The sequence below is a fragment of the Condylura cristata genome, unplaced genomic scaffold (genome assembly GCF_000260355.1).
Source record: "Condylura cristata isolate star-nosed mole 26May11 unplaced genomic scaffold, ConCri1.0 scaffold00007, whole genome shotgun sequence".
NCBI classification, from domain to species: domain Eukaryota; kingdom Metazoa; phylum Chordata; class Mammalia; order Eulipotyphla; family Talpidae; genus Condylura; species Condylura cristata.
Window position 1 is genome coordinate 34323488 of NW_004567108.1, and position 20598 is coordinate 34344085.

Consider the following 20598-nt stretch of genomic DNA (forward strand, 5'->3'; position numbering starts at 1 on the left):
ACATATTTTGTGTTTTTGAATAGCTGGAGGGCCCTCCCTGGTGGTGCAATTGGTTGGGATGCAGCACTGCAAGCTAGCCACAGCCGCTTCAGTGCAAGTTCTATCCCCATCCCCGGAGGTGACCCACATGGTGCGACAGACCTCTCCTGTCTCGCCACTGCTCCCCTCAAGAGTGTACTTGTCAATCTGCCTGTTTTGCTGTGAATCTTCTCACTGATCCTGCACCTCTGTCCTGTACCCCAGCTATGTATGCATAAATAAATAAATCTTTTAAAAAATAGCTGGGATTTTGTTAAGTGCTTAGGTATTTTTGAAGTAATCATTGCCCATGCTTATATGCTCTGGAAATAGAAGGGACATTATTACATTTCTAAAGGACTATTTCCTTTGTCTTCCTCTCTTTTTATCCTTTAGAAGTTTTTATATTCTTTTTTTTTATCTTACAAAAGCTACCCATAAATCTGCCTATTTGCTCACTGAAATTTTAGTCTTCAGTAAGTTCTATTATCATGCAAACTTTGATAATCAGTGCTATTCACATTCGGCATAACACTTTTTCATTTAAGCTTCTAGATGGCATTCTTTATACTTTAAAAATAGAAAAGGAAAAGTGGAGCTTCCATATGACCCAGCAATCCCATTCCTAGGTATCTATCCAGAAGACACAAAAACACTGCTTCAAAAAGATACATGCACCTTATGTTTATTGCTGCTTTATTTACAATAGGAAAGACATGGAATGACCCAAATGCCCACAAGTAGATGCCTGGATTAAAAAGATGTGGCACATATACACATTGGAATACTACTCAGTGATCAAAAAAGATAAACTCATGCCTTTTGCAGCAACATGGATGGAGCTGGAAGGCATCATGCTTAGTGAAATAAGCCAGAAAGAAAAAGAAAAATACTGGATGGTTTCACTCATAGCAGGAGCATAAAGGACCGGGGTGGGGGTGGAAATAATAATGAACAATCAGAGACATTTTATGGGGATGGAGTGGGGAATGGGATCAAAAATGGGGGGGGGAGGGGAAGTGTACTGGACTATGGTGATGGCACACAGGTGATTTGGTGATGGGAAGCCCATGAGGATTACAACTGAGATGGGAAAAGGCACAAAATGATGTAAAATTAAACTATTATAATAATTTTAAAAATAGAGGAGTATGTTGAAAAGTAATCCTCAAACAAATGGAATTTCTCTGTTATAGACCCAGAAGTTACTGTGGTAGGAAGGAAATCTTTACTAAGCTGAGCACTCTCTGGAAGAAGGTGTGAGCATAAGTTAGTATTTATCACTAGATGGTGAGGAGAATGAAAGCATTTGGTCCTAAGTGAGGAGACTTTGACCCAGGCACCTTTTGTGGCAGAGTCCAAATTTCCATGCTTCTAATTCAGTATTCTCTGCATGAAACGTCACTGCCTTTAAGGCTATACAGTTTACCTAATTGATTGGATTTTTATCAAGAGCTTGTTCCAAGTGGAGTTTTTGTTTTAATATATAAAGCATTTGCAAGTTCTTTCAAGGGCAGCACATATCTTTATTTAACTCCCTCAAGTCTTTTCACCTCTGTCAAGTTGCACTAGGAAATTCAGGGTCTAGCCAGAGGCCCCCAAAGAGTTAAAAAGACAACCAGCCTGCAGAATAGAAGAAATTGATGTTAGAAACAGATGTTCCTCTGTTGGCCTTGCTGAATTCATAAGTCAGAATAAAGCCAGCATGTATGCATGCATGTCAAAAAAAAAAAAGAAGTCTTGGCTAGTGTTGTGGAGAAATGAAGTGTTGTCCCCTCATCTGCAATTCCTCTTCAGTCCTTGCTGCATGGGAGCACTAGAATAAGGCTCCTGGGAGACTGGTGGCCCTGACACTTGAGTCATTAACTCAGAACACCCTCTAATCCCTTGTTTTCATTGTCAGTGTTCCTCAGAGCTGCCTGCACAGACCCTGCCCGTTTGCATTGGCTGCAGGGATTGTTTTTGGAGTGGCTGACAGCTGTCTGCCAGGCTGTCTGAAACTGCCTTCCTGTGCTCTCCACTGCTGCTCAACTTCACAGCACTATTGTTCCTGTTGAGCCTATTTCTTAAAATCTTTCCCAGCTGTATCCTGATATGGTAAACCGCTTAAATTAGCTCCAGATTGTTCTGTTTATTTTGTGTTAGATAAGCGACAAAATAGTCCCTGGAACGGGCCAGGAGGGTAGATGTGGGGGGATGGGGATCAGGGGACACAAGCAAGTTTTTTTCCCCAAAAGATAGTTCCCAGACAGAACTGCAAAAAAGTCACAAATGTGATGCAATTACTGTTCTTGCCATTTACATGTCACCCCATGGGCTTGACCATGGGCTGGTCAAGCAATGACTTTGAATCCGAGCACACCTCATTTCAGGAAAGAAAATCAAGACTCTGGTATGATGTCACTCTAAAAGGAAGTGAATTTTTATTATTTGAAATAGATATAGGGTCTGGCAAGTCGGTTCTGCACCAGCTGTCTAGGTACCTTGCTTGCTCCGCTGATTTCAAAAGGAATCCCTGTTATTTTCTTATAAAATTTTCCTTCTTGTTGCAATGCATGATCACTAATGGGGCTCAACATTGGCTGAAGTTAACCAATCTCTGTGTTCCACATTTGAAAATGTTCCCTCCCCTGTAATTTCATGTTAGGAATCCAAAGACATTGAGTCACCAGCACAGGTATTTTCCACACAGCTGCCAGCGAAGAGTCAGTGAACTTGGTCCTTGCTGACTCGCACAGAACACCTGTGCACCATGGCCTTTCCTTCTTGGTGGCTGGCTGCCCACAGGGACTCTGGGGCACAGCCTTTCAGGATACTTAACAAACGATATTTTCAAATAGAATAGATATGTCTTACAATGAAAATACTGCCTTTGAGATTCTAGGAATAAGCCCAAACAAAATATGAAAAATAAACTTCTAAATGCTTTAACTCAGCTGAAGCATATGGACAATGCCAGCAACTTGCTGAGCTATAACAGTTATTGAGAATTTTGTCTGTGGTAATTCAAGATTCCCCAGGAAAGAGCCCATGACTCATTCCAGCATAACTGGGCCTCCAGTCCTCACTGTGAACCAAGCTCTGGAAACCCTTCCTACTAAGTTGATAGAAAAGGAGGTAAGGGAGTGGTCGGGTATAGTTAAATATCCTTAGAAACTGCTTCTTAGCTTCCTTCGGTAAGCTCAACATGTGGTAAAAAAGTATAAAACCAACTTTGGAAGAGTAATCACCTGTTAGGCCCCCTTACCCTCTAGAGTAATGTCTCTTTTCTTTTCCATTGAGGTCTGGCAATGGGTTAAACAACCTCACCTTTTTTAATTCCCCCGTATTCTTCTCTCCTTTTGCTATATCTTCTTTTAGTCCTGATAGTGGGCAGCCTTCTCTTCTTCCCATAGCCAGATTTCCACACATGACATGTCCCCTGACAGAGGAACCATGTATTCAATGGAACTTGGAGAGCACTGTCAGCAGTAGTAGGCACTCAGAAAGAGCTTCATTGGGACTTTTCAGACTATGGTTTTTTTCTTTTATCCTTACCTGGCATGAGGTATCATTCACTCTGCTCCTGTATTAATTCAGGCAAAGGTAAAAGCAATCAAAACAAGCAACAAAACCAAGTCCAGATGCCACAGGTCCCATTGGCCCATTCTTACTAAAACTATGAGCACATCCATTGGGGCCAGGATGGAATGAGGCTCCCAGCCCCTCTCTTTCTTGTGGAATACAACCAAAAGCTCTAGGCAGTTACAAAGAGCAGTTGCCTGAGTACCTGAAGAGTAAGCCGTAGTAGGCAGAGGGTGAGTGGCTGTGAAGTTAAAACTTTATTAATTCCTACCCAGGGGTGAGTTTTGTGGTGGTTGTGTTTTCTCCTCTGTCTCTCATCTTTGACCAAGGGTTGATGGAAATCTGTAGTAGGTATTGACAGGAAGATATCCAGGTGAAATCCATATTTCTGACCAGAGGTTTAGGAAATGGACCTTCCCTTTGCTCAGGAATATAATGTTTTCTCATCTTACTTGTTTCTTCTTTCTCTCCTAACCTTACTCCAAGAACAACCCTAGGTGAGGATCTGCATTGTTTTGTGGTGGGAGTTTAGTCACATAAATTCCCAAAAGAAAATTCTCCCAGACTAGAGCACTGAGATGTGGGAGACCTTTTGTTTCAGGAGTGTGAGAATTCCATAATTTTATCTTTTTCTTTTTGCTGCTTTGCTCCCAAAGGCAGTCTCATTTATATGGACGTGCATGGCAGAATAGGTGCTGAAATCCAGGAGATACCATCTTCCTGACCAAAGAAATCAGGAAAAGGATATTCAAGGGGTTAGAAAGTATGGGGGAGTCTCAGAGAGGAGATAGATGGAGAAGAGGTTCCCTGATTCTATATGAACTCATGTAAGTTTCAGGCTCACCTGCAAGTTGTGCACATGCCTAATAGACCCAAAGAAGCTAAACAAGGATTTCAGGAACTCAACCATGATATAAGCCACTGCCCAAATCCCAGCCCAACTCTGAGAAGTACACACAGTGTAGAACACTAAACAGAATAATACAGAAATCACAGTAAACTGACATTAGAACTACATTCTATAGAAGGTGAGAGACCTTGTAGTCTGAATATAATGGAGTTGATTATCTGCTAAGAAAGATATCCTGAACAGTATTTAACACCTAGAGTCTCACAACATGATGTTCAAAATGTCCAGGGTAACACCCACAGTTACTCATCATACAAAGAATTGAGAAAATGTGCCGAAACTCAAATGGTAAGAATATCAAGCGATGCCTACTCTGCGCTGACCCAAATGTCAGAATTGTGAGGCAAAAGTTTTAATGCATCCACTACAACCATTCTACATTAGGTAAAGTGGAACACTCTTGAAATGAATGGGAACATAGAAAAGTATGAAAAATCAAATTACAATGTTAAAACTAAAAATACAGTATCAAGATAAAAGCACCCTGGGTCCAATAGCAGAGTGAAGATGATAGCGGAAGGGATTAGTGAACATCAAGATAGGTCAATATGAATGAGAGAAAATTGAACTAAGCAGAAGGCAACCATGGGACAATATTAAAATGCTTAATGTGTTTAATCATTAGAGTCCCAAAAAGAGAGGAGAAATTTTGGTGCATAAAGTAATATGAAGGAATAATGTCTAAGAACTACACAAATTGGCTAAAATATAGGTATACAGATTCAAGAAGTTCAGTAAGATCCAATCAGGATGAACCCAAAGGAAACTATCCCCATAGTCACTCCAACTATTGAAAACTAAGGATGAAACAAATACCTTGAAAGGAGCAAGCCCAATTATGAGGATTTATCCAAGAGAAATGAAACCATATTCATACATAGAGCTATATCCCATGTCTATACAGTTTTATTCATAATTGCTAAAAGCTGTAGGAAATTTTAAATGTCCTTCCACTAGTGCATATGAACAAAGGAAATGGTGACATATCTCTGTAGTGAACACAGCAACACAAGGAAACATTGATATATACTCCAATGTGTATGAATTTCAAATTCAGAAACATGCAGAGTGAATGAAGCTTGCATGAAATGTTACACATGGTATAGCTCTTTTTTACAGAACATTCTGGAAAATGCAAAGCTTAAAGACAGAGAAAACATCAGAAGTTGCCACAGGTTAAGGGTAGGTAGAGAGTTTGACTAAGAAAGAGCAGCATGCTTTACTTACAATTGGAAAAACATGGAAGCAGCCCAAATGCCCAAAAGTAGATGACTGGATTAAAAAGATGTGGTACATATACACAATGGAATATTACTCAGCAATGAAAAAAGAAACACATGTCTTTTGCAGCAACTTGGATGGAGCTGGAAAAGATCATGCTTAGTGAGATAAGCCAGAAAGAAAAAGAAAAATACCAGATGGTTTCACTCATAGCAGGAGTATAATGGACCAGGCGAGAAAATAACAAGAATAATGAACAGCCGTATACCAGAGACATTTTGTGGGAGTGGAGTAGGGAATGGGATCAAAACCGGGGTGGGGGGGTGTGGAGGGAAGTGCATGGGACTATGGTGATGGCACATGGGTGACTCGGTGATAGGAAACCCATGGGGATTACAATTGAGATAGAAAAAAAATTTACAAAATGATGTAAAAATAAACTATTTTATTATAAAAACAAAAGAGAGAGAGAGAGAGAGCAGCATCAGGGGGTGATGAAGTTGTTTTGTGTCCTGATTGTGGCACCAGTTATGTAGCTGTTTGTCAACATTCATAGACATGTTAACCAAAACAAGTCAATTTTACTGTATGTAAGTCAGAAAAAACACCACCAACAAAAGAAATCACTAGCACAGCACTTCATGCCATATGGGGTTAATAGCTTCTAGACTCCATGAAGTATGGAAGAGATTCATGTATTCTCTTATCTATTTTGAAGTCATTTTCCACTTGGTTCCACATTTAAACTTACAAGAAGCCAAAAATGGAGTAAACAGTGAGGCAATCTCTTTGGGTCCATGCAAAACACTTTCCAAAAAAGGAATTTTGTGTCTCACATGCCAGGCAGATGTTTGGTGGGATTGGCTTAACACAAAAGATCCTGTTGAAAAATTAAGGTATAAAAGGGTCTGTCTATAAGAGAGAGACACTTTGATTCCAGAAAAGATCTACTGTTTTTAAAAGAAGTCAAGTCAATTTGATGAACTGATGAGAAGAAAAACAAAGACTGACATGTCCTGGAAGCTCTGTGTTTTGATAATTAGGATGGTATTTAGAATGCCCCGTCTGAAAGAACCACATCTGATCTTCTGAGGTATATCCTGCTTGTGTTCCGAAATATACATGGAGTGGACAGGCGTGGACTGTTGCCAAAAGCAGATAGTATACATTCCTATGACGCCAGGTAGAATTTTCCTGACTGTGAGATTTCTTTAACTCTTGTGGAATGGATGCTTAATTGCAGCCACCAGAGCTGCAACTTCTTCCACTGCTTATTCTGCCTTTGAAATGTTTAACCTCATTATCTTCCACTTACACTTTTCACAATTTACATACAACAAATTTTAAAACTGTTAGTTTTAAGAAATTCTTGCCTACCCCTAAGTTATGAAAGTATTGTTCTGTTGTGCTTGTCTATAGAAGTTTTATGTTTTTACTTAGATCTTTGATCTGTCTATACAATATGTGACCTTCTGTGTCTGGCTCCTTTGCCTTACACTGTTTTCCAGGGTGAATTTTATAGTTACATGAATTACATCTTAAGTATAAAATTCACCCTTGCAAGTATGCAGTTTTTTTTTTTTTTGTATACTCACAGTAATATAGGCATCACCATTATCTATCACTACCATCACCCCAATATTCTGTATCCATTACTCCATCCTCCCAGCAACTGGCAACCACCAGTCCACTTTCTGCCTCTATGGATTTTCCTCTTCCGGACATTTCTTGTAACAATACAATATGTGATCTTCTGTGCCTGGCTCCTTTGCCTTACTCTGTTTTGGAGGTTTGTCCCACCTTTTAGCATATAGCAATACCACATTCTTTTCTATTTCTGAGTAATATTTCTCTTATTGCTTTAGATTGCTGAAAATATATCACATTTTCTTTAGCTGCTCATGGACATTGGGTGTTTTCACTTTGGGAGCTATTATGAATCATGCTCCTATGAACATTCTCTTGGGTATTTGCCTTGGTGTTGGATTTCTGAGTTATATGGTAATTCTCTGTTAACTTATTACTATATAGTACATGCAATCATCTAATTTTCTGTATCTTTTAGGATCATGCCTGCATTTCTCATATAACATATGTACAATTTTAATTTTTATTATATATATATATATAAAACATCATTCCTCTTCTTTTCATGCTTTACAGTTTTTTATTAAGTGCCTGATATTGTATCTGAAAATTTTTAAATTTTCTGAATGCTATTGTCTTTTTTGGGCAAAGACCTAATTTTTCTTTTTCTGGTGGGCAATAGAATAAAAATGATTACCTAGGTCAAGTAAAATAATGTACTATTTTATTATCAGCTGCCTTTTTTTCTCCATATTACATTTAGAGTTAAATTTAAAGTTTTTTAAGTTGTGAATACAATATTGTGTGTGTATTTTATTATGGGATAGTAAAAGGAGAATTACTATTGGGCTTGAAAGGCTTAAGATCATAATAGAAAATAAACCTTTTTATCCTACTTTGGAGCTTTCCCAGCGCTTATTGTTGCTTCTTTATAAAAAGGTAAAATCTGTGGATGGGTCCTCACATGCTCACATCCTCCTGGCACCACTCTAAAACAATCAATCACAGCAGTATGAACAGATTCACCTTCCGTTTCACCTGCGCATTATCGCAACACAGCTATCAGTGGTCAGAAGCAGTCCAGCTGTGAAGCTCATGCTCATGCATCTGCAGTACAGTCTTCAGCGCACCACTTAGACTCTAATCCCAACGTTGTAGCTTCTTTTTTTTTTTTGTCCCAGTAACTGAACTTAGTACTGTTGGGGTCCCCTTATGCTGAGTGGAGGGAACCTGGTTTCAGTACATTCAGGTCAGCTGATACTCACCGTCTTGTCTCATCCCTGATACACTTCAGGGCACCGAAGCATTGGAGCTGGAGGAAGTCTGTGGTCCACAGTCATCATCCCTACCCACGCTCTAGAAATGTTCCCATTCCTTGCTGGCCTTTTTGTGTCATCTATCCAGTCTGTGCTGCAACCCGGTACTGTTCATCCATGCTCTTCTCAACAGCAGACCTTTCATCAGTGAGGCTGTGGCCCTTCTACACTGCCATGTTGGGGCCCTGGGTTGACAGATAGTGCCCTTGCTGCTCTCACAGCCCACTGGGCAGGGAAATGCAGGGAGCCTTGCTCTTCCTGCCCTGAGCCCAGGTTCCATCCGGAGAGGAAGCACAATTGCTCCCACACGTGAATCCCCACATGGTGTCATTCCCAGCCCACTAGGCTGCAGGCCCATCTTAGTATCACAGACATGTACACTAAGCTGCAGGCCTTTCTCAGGGTCACAGACATGTCCTCTTGCTCCTTTCCAGTCCCCATTTCTTCCTCTGAGTGATTATTTAAACTAAGCCTGTTAGATCACCTGCCTGCGGATTATCCCTTTCCTGAGGTCATACATAAACTGCCTACCCACTGCCTATGTGGAAAAAGGGTCTCAGGATGGGAACTACTAGAGGAGAGATAAGCCCTGACTTACTGTTTTGAAGCATCTTTCATGTAAGGTACATGAGGCACCCTATTGCACTTGTAGTTATGGGTAGAAAACCCAGACTTACCATGTCTCCAGTTTGTAGACTTAAGTCTCTGGCAGGAAACTAAAAGTTACTGTCTGCCTGTAGTTGTGATCTCTGCTAGAAGATGACAGGGAAAAGTGGTTCTCCTTGTAATGTAGCTTTCCACCAAATGAGGCTTCTGCTTGTAGCATAAAATCAGAAGATTGACTTGTGTTATTTGCTTGGAAACATAAAGACAAAGTGGTGGATGCTAAATAGAAGGTGTTTACTTTCTCTAGCTTAATTTTACCTGAAAAATCACTGACCTCAATTTCCTTCTTTCTTTTCAGACAGCTAATCACTACACATGTTATTTTGAAACCACAATTTTGCCTTTTTTTCCTATACTGATGGTAATTTAACTTCTCTCCTTCCAGGCTCAAAAATCTGCCACATTTCAAAAGCACTTTTGTGATACTTTGCTCATCTATTATTTCTTGATTGGCACTACTGATGAATAAAAATAACTGTACAATAAAAAATTATCTGGCCACCTTAGAGGCACTGATGTCCTGCAAGGGGGGCCAAATAATTTGTGGATTAAACTATGATTGTTCTCAAACTTTTTCAGTTTTTTTTTTTTGACTTTTTTAACTTCATTAGTTAAAGTTGAGCATTCTTTTCAAGATCAAACTGCAGGGAAAGCAAGTTGGACTTAGAGTTGTAAAAAGAAGACAACAAACATTTGCTACTTTTGCTTGTCCTAAATGCTCCAAATATGGGGCTTCTTGTGCTTTAAGTTGGGGGGACACAAAATATGGCTAGAAAGCCCAGATTTGCCTTTACCTCTTTTAGCATTACCCAGGCCTTTCAGTGAGAATGAGGCAACATTCTGTACTCATCTTACAGATGATCCTCAAACCTCTATTTAAATGTCTCCAAGATTTGTAACTACATATGCTTTAAATTACAGGTGAAAAAATTCAATTATTTGCTATAGACATGTATAAATTGGAAACTGTTTTCCAATTCCCAATTCCACTTAATTTTTAGAGACCAACTGTTTTTTGTCTTTCAATGGACTTTTGAGTCTTCTCCTATCTTACTGTTGAGATAAAATCCAATTTTTATTTTATCACTCTAAGTCATGACATTAGCCCCATTAAAATGAGGAAATCTTTTACTACAACACTGTATAACCCTTTTTCTTTTCAACCACCATTCATTTCTAATTTTGTCCTCTCTATAAACCCTTAATATTTTATCTTGAAATCTTTTGGGGACTGCATCAGTTACTTGGGTTCTGGCTGTCAATTTTATTCCACCACAGTCCTCTTATGCTAACTCAGCAGGAATAGTCCCTAACTTTAATCAAGGCTACAGATTCTTGTCTGACTAGGAGTTGGGGGTCAGGGCTTTTATCTGCCCCAAATGCTGCAGACCAGTTGAAATCCCTACAAATATTCTGCTGAATAGCTGAATAAGGATTCCATTTCAGAAATTCAGTTTGAATGACAGGTTGTGGTTACTGTACGTCTTTCTTTGTTAGCTGATATATACTGTTCCAACTCATGGAAATAGAGAGGAGATACCTGGTTCTACCTCAATCATGGCATTGTGTTCTTTTTTTTTTTTTTAAGATTTATTTATTTATTCATACAGAGCTGGGATACAGCGTTTCAAGGGGTGAGAGTATTCACCAGAGACAGAGTAGGGAGCAGAACAGGCAGATTGATGAAGTACACTGCTGAGGGGAGCAGCGGGCTGGACAGGAGAGGTCTGCTGTGCCATGTGGGTCACCTCCAGGATGGGGATTGAACTTGCACTGAGGTGGCTGCTGCTCGCTTGCAGTGTTGCATCCTAACCTCTTGTACCACCAGGGAGGGTGGTGTTCTTATGACTCACACAAAATTACCTACAGGAGAGAGAATGCAATCTGGATTCTATGCTATTAATAATTTTTTTCTTATGAAAGCATGGTGTTTTTAGATAGTGTGGCTCTAATATCTAAAGCCATTATGGTCTATGTTTAATCAGGGGCTCCTAGATAGGAGCCCCTTCTGATGTGTGTATTTGATGCTACTGCTGCTGGTGATCATCATCAATAAAAATAGGTAATATTTTTGAGCATTAGTTCTGGGCCAAGTAGTATAATGAGGTGGGTTGTCATCCTCATTTTTCAAATGAGGAAATTAAGACTGGAGCTCGAATAACTTGCCTAAGCTTATAACATTTAACTCATTTCTCTTGAATACATTTCAGTGAAATTAAAAATTTGCCAGTAGGGATGATAAAGACGAATGATAACTGTCATAGAACAGCCAGATACTTTTCTGTATATATCTGGTCTTCATTCAGCTAACTTTTTTTTTTTTTTAAAGTTCTGGCAATAGAGTGTCCTTAAGAGTATAGTTAACTTAGTCTTTACTTAAGATGTGAAGGATTCAGGCCCTCCCTGGTGGCGCAGCGGGTTAAAGCACTGCACTAAGAAGCTTAAGTCACTTCTGCATGAGTTCCATCCCCACCCTGGAGGTGACCCACATGGCGTGGCAGACCTCTCCTGACCCATCCACTGCTCCCCTCAGCAGTGTACTTCGTCGATCTGCCTGTTCTGCTCCCCACTCTGTCTCTGGCGAAGCTTCTTGCCGCCCCTGAGCCTCTGGCCTGTACCCCAGTTCTGTATGCACAAATAAATAAATCTTTAAAAAAAAAATGTGAAGGATTCCATATGAACTTTTCCTGACTGGAAAGCAACAAGAAGCATTTAAACACTGAATTGGGATGTGGACTGCTTGGTTTGGGGCTTTGCTGAGACACCTTCATGGCATGAAGCTGTGTGTAATTTATCACAGGGGCCCAGGGAAGAGGCGCACAGGAGGCATGGTGGTGGGGCTGGAGAGAGGCCGGCAGGTTGGCAGCTGCTAGGGCACACTCAGTCAGGGAATGTGAGCAAGTGGGAAAGTAAAGAGCGCAGGCCACACGTGAGTACAGGGCACCTCATTTTATTGTGCCTCCCAGATACTGTAAAGCACCACAAAATACTGGTTTTTACAGGTTGAATGTTTGTGTCAATCTTGCATCAAGCCAAGTCTGTCGGCCACCTTTTCCTCACACTCTCTGTCACATTTAATCAAGGTCTGTATTGTGCATAATGTTACTGCACACGTACATGGTATAGTGTAAACATACTTTTTTTTTTTTTTGTAAACATACTTTTTTATATGCACTGGGAAACGAAGAAATCATCAGACTTGCTTATTATGATAATCATTTTATTACAATGGTCTGGAACCCAACCCACAAGATCTCCAAGGTGTACCTCTATCTGGGTAGATAGTTTTCCCAAAATCTTTTAGTAGGGCAAGATTGAGTTAACTTAATCTTTTTTTTTTTTTTTAAGATTTATTTATTTGTGCATACAGAACTGGGGTACAGGCCAGAGGCTCAGGGGCGGCGAGAGGCTTCACCAGATACAGAAGGGGAACAGACCAGGCAGATCGACGAAGTATACTGCTGAGGGGAGCAGCGGGCGGGTCAGGAGAGGTCTGCCTCGCCATGTGGTCACCTCCTGGGCAGGCGGGAATCGAACTCATGCAGAAGCGGCTTTAGATTCTCAGTCCTGTGCTTTAACCCGCTGCGCCACCAGGGAGGGCCTAACTTAATCTTTTATAGGACTATCAAGACGTCAACTCTCCAGAATACATTTTAATAGTTAGAAAAATAAATCAAAGGGGACTAAATAAACCGCCAGTAGGTCCTTTTTTTCCTGACAGTCTTCTCAGAATGTGAAATGGTGGTGTTTATTCATCTGTCCTGCTCACATTGGTGGCCCTGTTCAGAGAGAAGCCCAGACCCTGTGCAGGGCTCCGGGAGCCTTCCTCTCCTTCCCTGCTCCCCTAGTGAGCAAAGAAGGAAGTCTCAGGTAAGCCCCAGCTGAAGGATGCAGGGCTAGTGAGAGGGGGATACACTGACGGGTCAGGGCAGACTTCTGGAGTCAGCCACAACAGCGCGTTGCTCAGGGAATGGCACTAAAACCTAACGCTGTTGCCAGGCTCCCAGATAAATTTTTATCAGCTGGACACAGATGAGGCTGCATTGTCACATACAGAGTGCTTTTGCTGAGATCTGTGGCTAAGTGAAGGTTTTCCATGACTTCTTGAGAGTTGCCATCAGTAGATGACAGCATTTGTTTTATTTTGACATTTCTTTTTTAGATAGCGAGGGTTTTATAATTATGTTTTCCCTCTACCAAAAACATTGTTGAAAAATGATTTTCCTGAAAAAAAAAATGTTTCATAGTTTCCTTTACTACCAAAGACATCTTATTTTGATTTGGAGGGTTTTTTTTTTTCTAAAATCAGTCAGGAAATAAAACAAGAAAAAAGATTCTCTTAACAAGAACAAAATTTAACTTTTGCATGAAAGAAAATTAGGAGGGCAAGCAAAATGTGTTTGAGATGGTAGTAGTTCCATTGTCTTTTAAAATAAACTAGATTTAATTAAATAAAAATTTAGTTTTAATTGATAGTGCTGAGGTTTAAGTGAGCAATATAAGAAGCCTGCTTTTCTGTTTTGTTTCAAATGAATTTATTTTTGTGGTTGCTCTCATCAGTTTAATGACCGGCTCTTTGGATACTCAGAAGACTGCTAACACTGATGAAGAGCACCCATTTTTTCAAGAACCCCACTCTGGCTTCTGTCCCAGAGTCAGGTCCCCATCAGCCAGGTGTTGCCTGTGGATATAGACGCCTCTGTCAAGGCTGAATTGGCCTCTTCAAGCAGCCAAATCCACAACTGGCTCTGTGACAGGGGAGGCCAAGAGAGAACTTGCAGGTGTGTCAATTAATAGGGCTTTCTCTCTGGAGTGCTCTTGAGAAAATGATAGAGGAAGCCATACTGATAACATGATAGAGTTGCTTATCATTGCTACTGGCAAAATCATCAGCGTGTGCTAACAGCAAAAACAGCCACACTCACTGCATCAGCACCCTCCACTAATAGCATGTACAAACACCATCCGTTTCCTACAGTAGCAGTGGGCCAAATTCCCTTTACAGCCAAGAATATTTTCCTTTGTGAGTCCTACCTGAAGGACTGCTCAAGTCAGATATCAGACTCAACCACCCTTATCTCCTTCATCTCTGTTCTTAATTCCACCACCATCATCATTTAGCATTTTGTTTCATTGAGTGCGAACAAATATGTGGAATGGAAAGAGGAATGGAATATCTCAAAGGTGTGTATCTGTTTAAAATGGACACAGTAGGTATCTTCTACAAGTATTGAGCTAGGTTTGTTAATAGCAACCCAGATACCACAGTGAAATATTATTGTGGTCTCAGCTACTCTCGAACTCATTGGTGGAGTATAATCATTATTTTTAAAGATTTATTTATTTAGGCATACAAGAGAAGGCCAGACGTGTGGGAGGTGAGAGGATTCACCAGAGACAGGGTGGTGAGCAGAATAGACAGATTGACTGCAATACGCTGCTGAGGGGAGCAGTTAGTGAGACAGAAGTAGTCTGCTGTGTCATGTGGGTCAGCTCCCTGGTAGGGGATTGAACTCATGCTGTAGTGTCTGGTGATAACTTGATAGTGCTTTGTGTCACCAGGGAGGCCCCAGAGCATAATCATTTCTTACCAGTATTTTGCTTCACATGAACAATATCTTTTAAGTTTTGATGCAATGGCTGATATCTGTGATAACAAGCGTGGAGACATTTCTTCTGTCTAAAGATTGTGCTTCTTGTTTGGAATATAAAAATCATCTCATAGGGAAGAATGAGTATTTACTAAGCTGGCTTGGGCGACTGGGCCTTGATTCTTGTTAAGAAATGATATGAGTGTCTTGCAAGTATGTGACAGCAAATGATGAGATTGATGGTCACTGTTCCACATGTTGAAAACTTGTTACCTTCATCTGGTCTAGATCAAGATTCTGCTCCCTCTGTTTCATAAAGCACAGGAAATTTCTGAGGGCCTGGTATATTAGGATTTGTTCAGAAGTCTCCTCAGCAGTAGAACCTTAAACTTATCTACCAGCAATAAAAGTTCCTCTAAAGAGGATTATCATTGTCTTGAAATAAGTGTCCTTCTGCTTATCGGTGGAAGAATGTACACTTCGCTGACTTTGGCCTGTGCTTTTGGTCTTCATACGTGAAGGGTTTACGTGGCCAGTAGGTTAAAGATCCTCTCCATACCAGGGGCCTCAGGGGCATGGCCCTGGGGGCCCGAAGGAGCCCAGGAGTCACACAGTTCTTGTTTGAATAAGAGATTTGCCACTTATTAGCTATTTGGCTTTTTAAATTTTGTTTTCTTAAGCATTAAAGTGGTTTTGATACATACTCTTTGGTTGTTATAAATATTAGCTACCACTTTTGAATATTAGGTTATGCTAGGTACCCAGCCGAGAAATGGCCATAAATGGTTTCACTTAATTCACACCATAAAAATAATTATTAAGACATGTGGTGTGAATGAGGTAGGAATTATGATCTCCACATTAAAGCTGAGCAAACTGAGGCAGCATATTGCCCAGGGTTACATAATAGATGGGTGACTGGTGTGAGGCTTCAGTTCTGGTCTGTCAGATCCACATTCTGTGAGAGATCATGTAAAATTAATGTGTGCCTGGTGCACAGTAGGTGCTTAACATAGTAGGTGCACAGTAGGCATGTGTCCTGTGCATTTGCTATGTATGTCTTGACTTCTGTGTTAGATTTTCATATGTATTGTTCTTCAGAGCCGATCTGCCATACTGCCCTCATGTGGCTCATTTGGATAACTGTTTTTTTAATATTTAATGGACTGTTTGACCATGTAGGAGGCATTTTTTTTAGACATGTCTTTAAGATCACCTAAATGTATGAGTACTTTTGGGGATAAAGTGGTTGTACATGTCAGTGCATTAGAAATATCACTGTTTACCTTGTATAGTCCCATTTGATTCCTAACACTGAACCGCACAACAGTTGAGCTACTTCACTCACCCTTGTCATTTCTCCTCTGGCTTCGCTAACGGTCTCTGTTCCCATGGTTGTCCTGAAAAGGATACTTGTCTTCCTTGGCACATAAAGCACAATGAAGCTATGTCTTGCCATCCTGTCTAGATGGGAGGAATTTTTCTTGCAATTATTTTTTCCACCCAACTTTTGTGTTTTCACAGATATTTCTCCCCTTTACAAAATCTTCAGCTTTCTTCTACACTGAAGGAAGAGTTCAAATCACCAGGGAGCATAATGTTAATTCAGTTACCAGTTTAAGAGACAGGAGAAATTTCCAGGAGGAAAATAAAACAGACTTGCTAGTCTCCACTTATTAGAAGCTGTAGGTCAATAAGAAGTGAAACTCACTCATAAGATTCTTTTCTGATACCAGGAAGAATTTAACTTACCTGGATCCCTTCTCCTTTGTTGAAAACCTAGCCATTGGTTAGCACAGGGCTCTGTCCCAGATACTCTGTGGATTTCATTCTTTTTTGGTGGTTCCATCCATTGAGGATTTGAAGGTCTCTGTCAGATCTGCATCTTGCTACACTCTGGTTATGTCTGGCAATGGCGGGTAGTGTTGGTAGGAGAAGAGTAGTTGATATGGGAGAGAGTTAGGAGGAGTTTTTTAGTCTTTAAACACCATTCAGTAACAACATACAGAGAAGTCTTTTATTCCTAAATGTATAGACTCATTAGCATTGTCCTAATGTCAAGACCTAATTGTGTTTCAGATAATGGAGGGCAGACGTTGGCAGGGGGCAATAACTGGCCCCTGAGAGGGAGAAAATGGAGCCTTTGGGAAGGAGGCGTCCGCGGCGTGGGCTTTGTGGCGAGTCCCTTGCTGAAACGAAAGGGTGTGAAGACCCGGGAGCTCATCCACATCTCCGACTGGCTGCCCACTCTCGTGAAGCTGGCCCGGGGAAGCACCAAGGGCACCAAGCCCCTGGACGGCTTCGACGTGTGGAAAACCATCAGGTACCTGCCTATACATCTTTTTCTTAGTCCTACCAGAACAGATACTCCAAAAATAGCTCGAATTCATCGAGTGAGAACAGTAGCTTTTGTGTGCAAATCTTAATTCAGCTTTTAAACTTAAGAATGCCTTTAGAAATACTGTTGTTGTTTTTTTAATTCTGGATTTATGACTGTGGCTGTCTGTTTTACATGAAGAGGAGAATTGTCTCCGACTAATGCTCAATAGGAGGTCTTTAAGCAGAGTAGTTTCTCGAAGAAAGGGTTGGGTATTATTTGTATCCTGCAGGACATCAGGAAACCTGTTTTGAGCCTCCTAGGAGACTGGCGAACCCAGAAAAAGGGAAGGATCTGGAATGTGAGCCGGGAAGCAGTTATGCATAACAAGTATCTAAGTATTTCCCTGTTGTATACCAAGTCCTGTTTAAAGTGTAGGGAAAACACAACACATCTAAGATCCTAGAGTATGTGTGTATGTGTAATAAGTGAGTAAACATGTACATGAGTAAACAAGGTGGCCTCTGATGGCTAAGTGACAACATCAGAGAAATATGAGTCTTTGTGAACAAGAGAGCTGTAGCTGGTAAGCAGAACCCAGACTGGCCTTCAGAAATGATCGTATATCTTTTCCTGTTTAGTCACCAGAGTTAGAGAAACTGCCTCCCACAGTGGAGAGCCACACTTAGAAAGTAGAAGAAAAGTTTGACACTTATATTTATGTTCAACTTTATCTCACCCGTGTAGAAGTATTTACTTTATAGGAACAGAATACGTTATATTAGTACATCTATCCAATTTATATAGAGAGGCACATTTAAGGGACTAGAAAAATAAGAGCAAGTGAAACCAAAGTCCTTAGAAAGAAAGAAATAATAAAAATTAGAGCAGAAATGTGAGTTTAAAAAAAAGAGCACAGAAAATAAAGGAAACCAGGAGCAGGTTCTTGCAAAGGATAAAACAGACAAAGCCTCTTTGGATTCATTAAGATAAAAGTGATAAAACTGATAAATAAAATCAGAAATGAATAAGGAGAAGTTAAAACAGACATCACAGAAAGACAGAATTATAAGAAATTATGAGCATCTTTATGGAAGGTTTAGAAGAAATGGTAAATTCTTAGTGTCACTCAACTTGCAAGGCTAAATCAGGAAGAATATAAAATTTGAATAGACTACAAGTAAGGAAACAGTCATCAAAATCTCCCTCCCCACTAAAACACCCAAGATCAGATGGCTTTACTAATGAGTTTACCAAACCTACAAACAATCTATCCTTCTTTAATTCTTCCAAATAACTGAAGAAGAGGAATTTCTTCCAAACACATTTTATAACACCATGAAACAGCTGTGGAAAATAGCGTGAAGGCTGTTCAGAAAATTAAAATTAAGTGTATCATATGACCCAGCAATCCCTCTTTTAGGTTTCTAACTGAAGAATGCAAAAACATTAATTTGAAGGAATATTACATCACTGTTTACAAATATCAAACTATTGAAACAACTCAAGTGCTCAGTGACAAATAAGTAGATTTAAAAAATATATACAATGGGATGCTATCCAGCTGTGAAAGAGGAGGACTATTGTCATTTATGAAACATAGACAGAACTGCAGGTATTATGCTGAGGGAGGTGTCAGTAGGAGAATGATAAATACCGACGATTTTACTCATGCGTAGAATATAAAAAAGAAGTAACAGACAAAAACAAACCTTCAGATCTGACAAGCAGAACTGAGGCTCCCAGAATGGTAATCCAATGATCTGGTAACACTTAACAAACAAAAAAAACAAACAACCTGATTAAAAAATGCACAGGAGATTTGCATAGATATTTTTCTAAAGTAGACAAACAGGTAATAATAAGCATATGAAAGATGTTCATCATTTCTTATTATTAGAGCAATGCAAACCAAAACACATAAATTTCAGGTGTTCACTGAAAGATTGATAACATCACCCTCATACCTATGAAAATGATTTCTATCCACAATACAACAAACAGTGTTAGAGAGGATGTGAAGAGAAGGGAAGCCTACTATACTATTGGTAGAAAGTTAAAGTGGCAAAGTGGTACAGCTATTCTGGAAAGCAGTATGGGGATCTCTCAAAAAATTAAACAGAAACTCCATGCATCCATCTATTCCACTTTGGTTATCTACCAAAAACCAAAATACACTAATTTGAAGAAATATGTGCACACCCCTGTTTATTGCAGCACTATTTGCAATAGCCAAAAACTGGAAACATGTTTACTAATAGAGTGGATTAAAAAGATGTGGTATATCCACACAATAGAATCGTATTCAACTGTTAAACAAGATTTTAAAAAGGTGAATTTGCTACTACTTAAGGAAATAGGCTAGTCAGAAAATGCCAAACACTGTGCGAATTTACCCATATGTGGTATATATAAACTAGCAAAACAAAAACAAACGTTTGAAGCTACAAGACCGAATTAGTGGTTACCAAAGGGAAGGGGGAAAGATGGTGACTAAACTGAGGAAAGGATATGATGGTACGGTGAGCAGTACATCTGGACTTTTAGCCATGAACTTAATGTGCCATGTACAGATGTTGTTTCTAGTTTCATCAAACACCTTATATAATGTTGTAATACATTATTATTTCAATGGAAAGTAAAATAATTAAAAATAAACTATTTTCAAACTGCAAAACTCCATTTCCATAGTTTAGCATTTTATTCTTTTTTTTTTAATTCACTGTAAGCTTATACCAATTTACTAGATGAATTCATCATGCAGATTATGATAGCCTTGCTGCCTACATTATCCTGTGTGAAAAAGGCTCCCAGGTCTGTGTTTGTTCAGGTCTCGCTTTGACCTGAGAATATGCAGTTGATTTTACCTATTAACATTTTAAGGAACAAGTAACACCATTTTCATTTAGCTTTTTTTTTAATTTTATGTTTGAAATTGAAGGAATTATTTTATTAGTTTGTGGAAAGTTTTAGATTCTTCTAATGACAACTTTTTCCCTCAGATCCTAAATTCTTTTTCAGTGCACACTAAGTGCTCAGGAAATTACTCTGCTTATATATTTTTTGAGCTAACATTGGGTTTCCACACTGCCTATGATACAAAAGTATGGGATCACATGTCTTCAGATATATGTTGCCTCACCACCACCACCACCAAGGTGCCCACAGTTCCTCCACCAAAGTCCATTGTGCTCCACACCTCCCCTCTCCTCCTCCAGTAACCTCAGTTTTACATTCATATTTTGGTTTGGTTTTGTCTGACCCCCTGCTTTATTTCTCTATATTCCACATATGAGTGAAACCACCTGTTATTTGTGTTTCCCCACCTTATTTTGTGTAGCATAATCCCCTCCAGTTCCATGTTGTTGCAAATGGTAAGAGTTCATCTTTCTTATAGTTGGTTTACAT

The 20598-nt window shown here is 39.7% G+C and overlaps 1 protein-coding gene across 1 annotated transcript in view; it reads left to right on the forward strand.

The window, feature by feature from the left end:
- ARSB (arylsulfatase B) overlaps positions 1 to 20598 on the forward strand; it is a 122954-nt gene that overhangs the window by 38712 nt on the left and 63644 nt on the right. The window contains exon 5 of the mRNA XM_012721763.1: positions 16953 to 17196. Coding sequence (XP_012577217.1) covers positions 16953 to 17196 — 244 coding nt within the window. The remainder of the gene's footprint in view (positions 1 to 16952; positions 17197 to 20598) is intronic.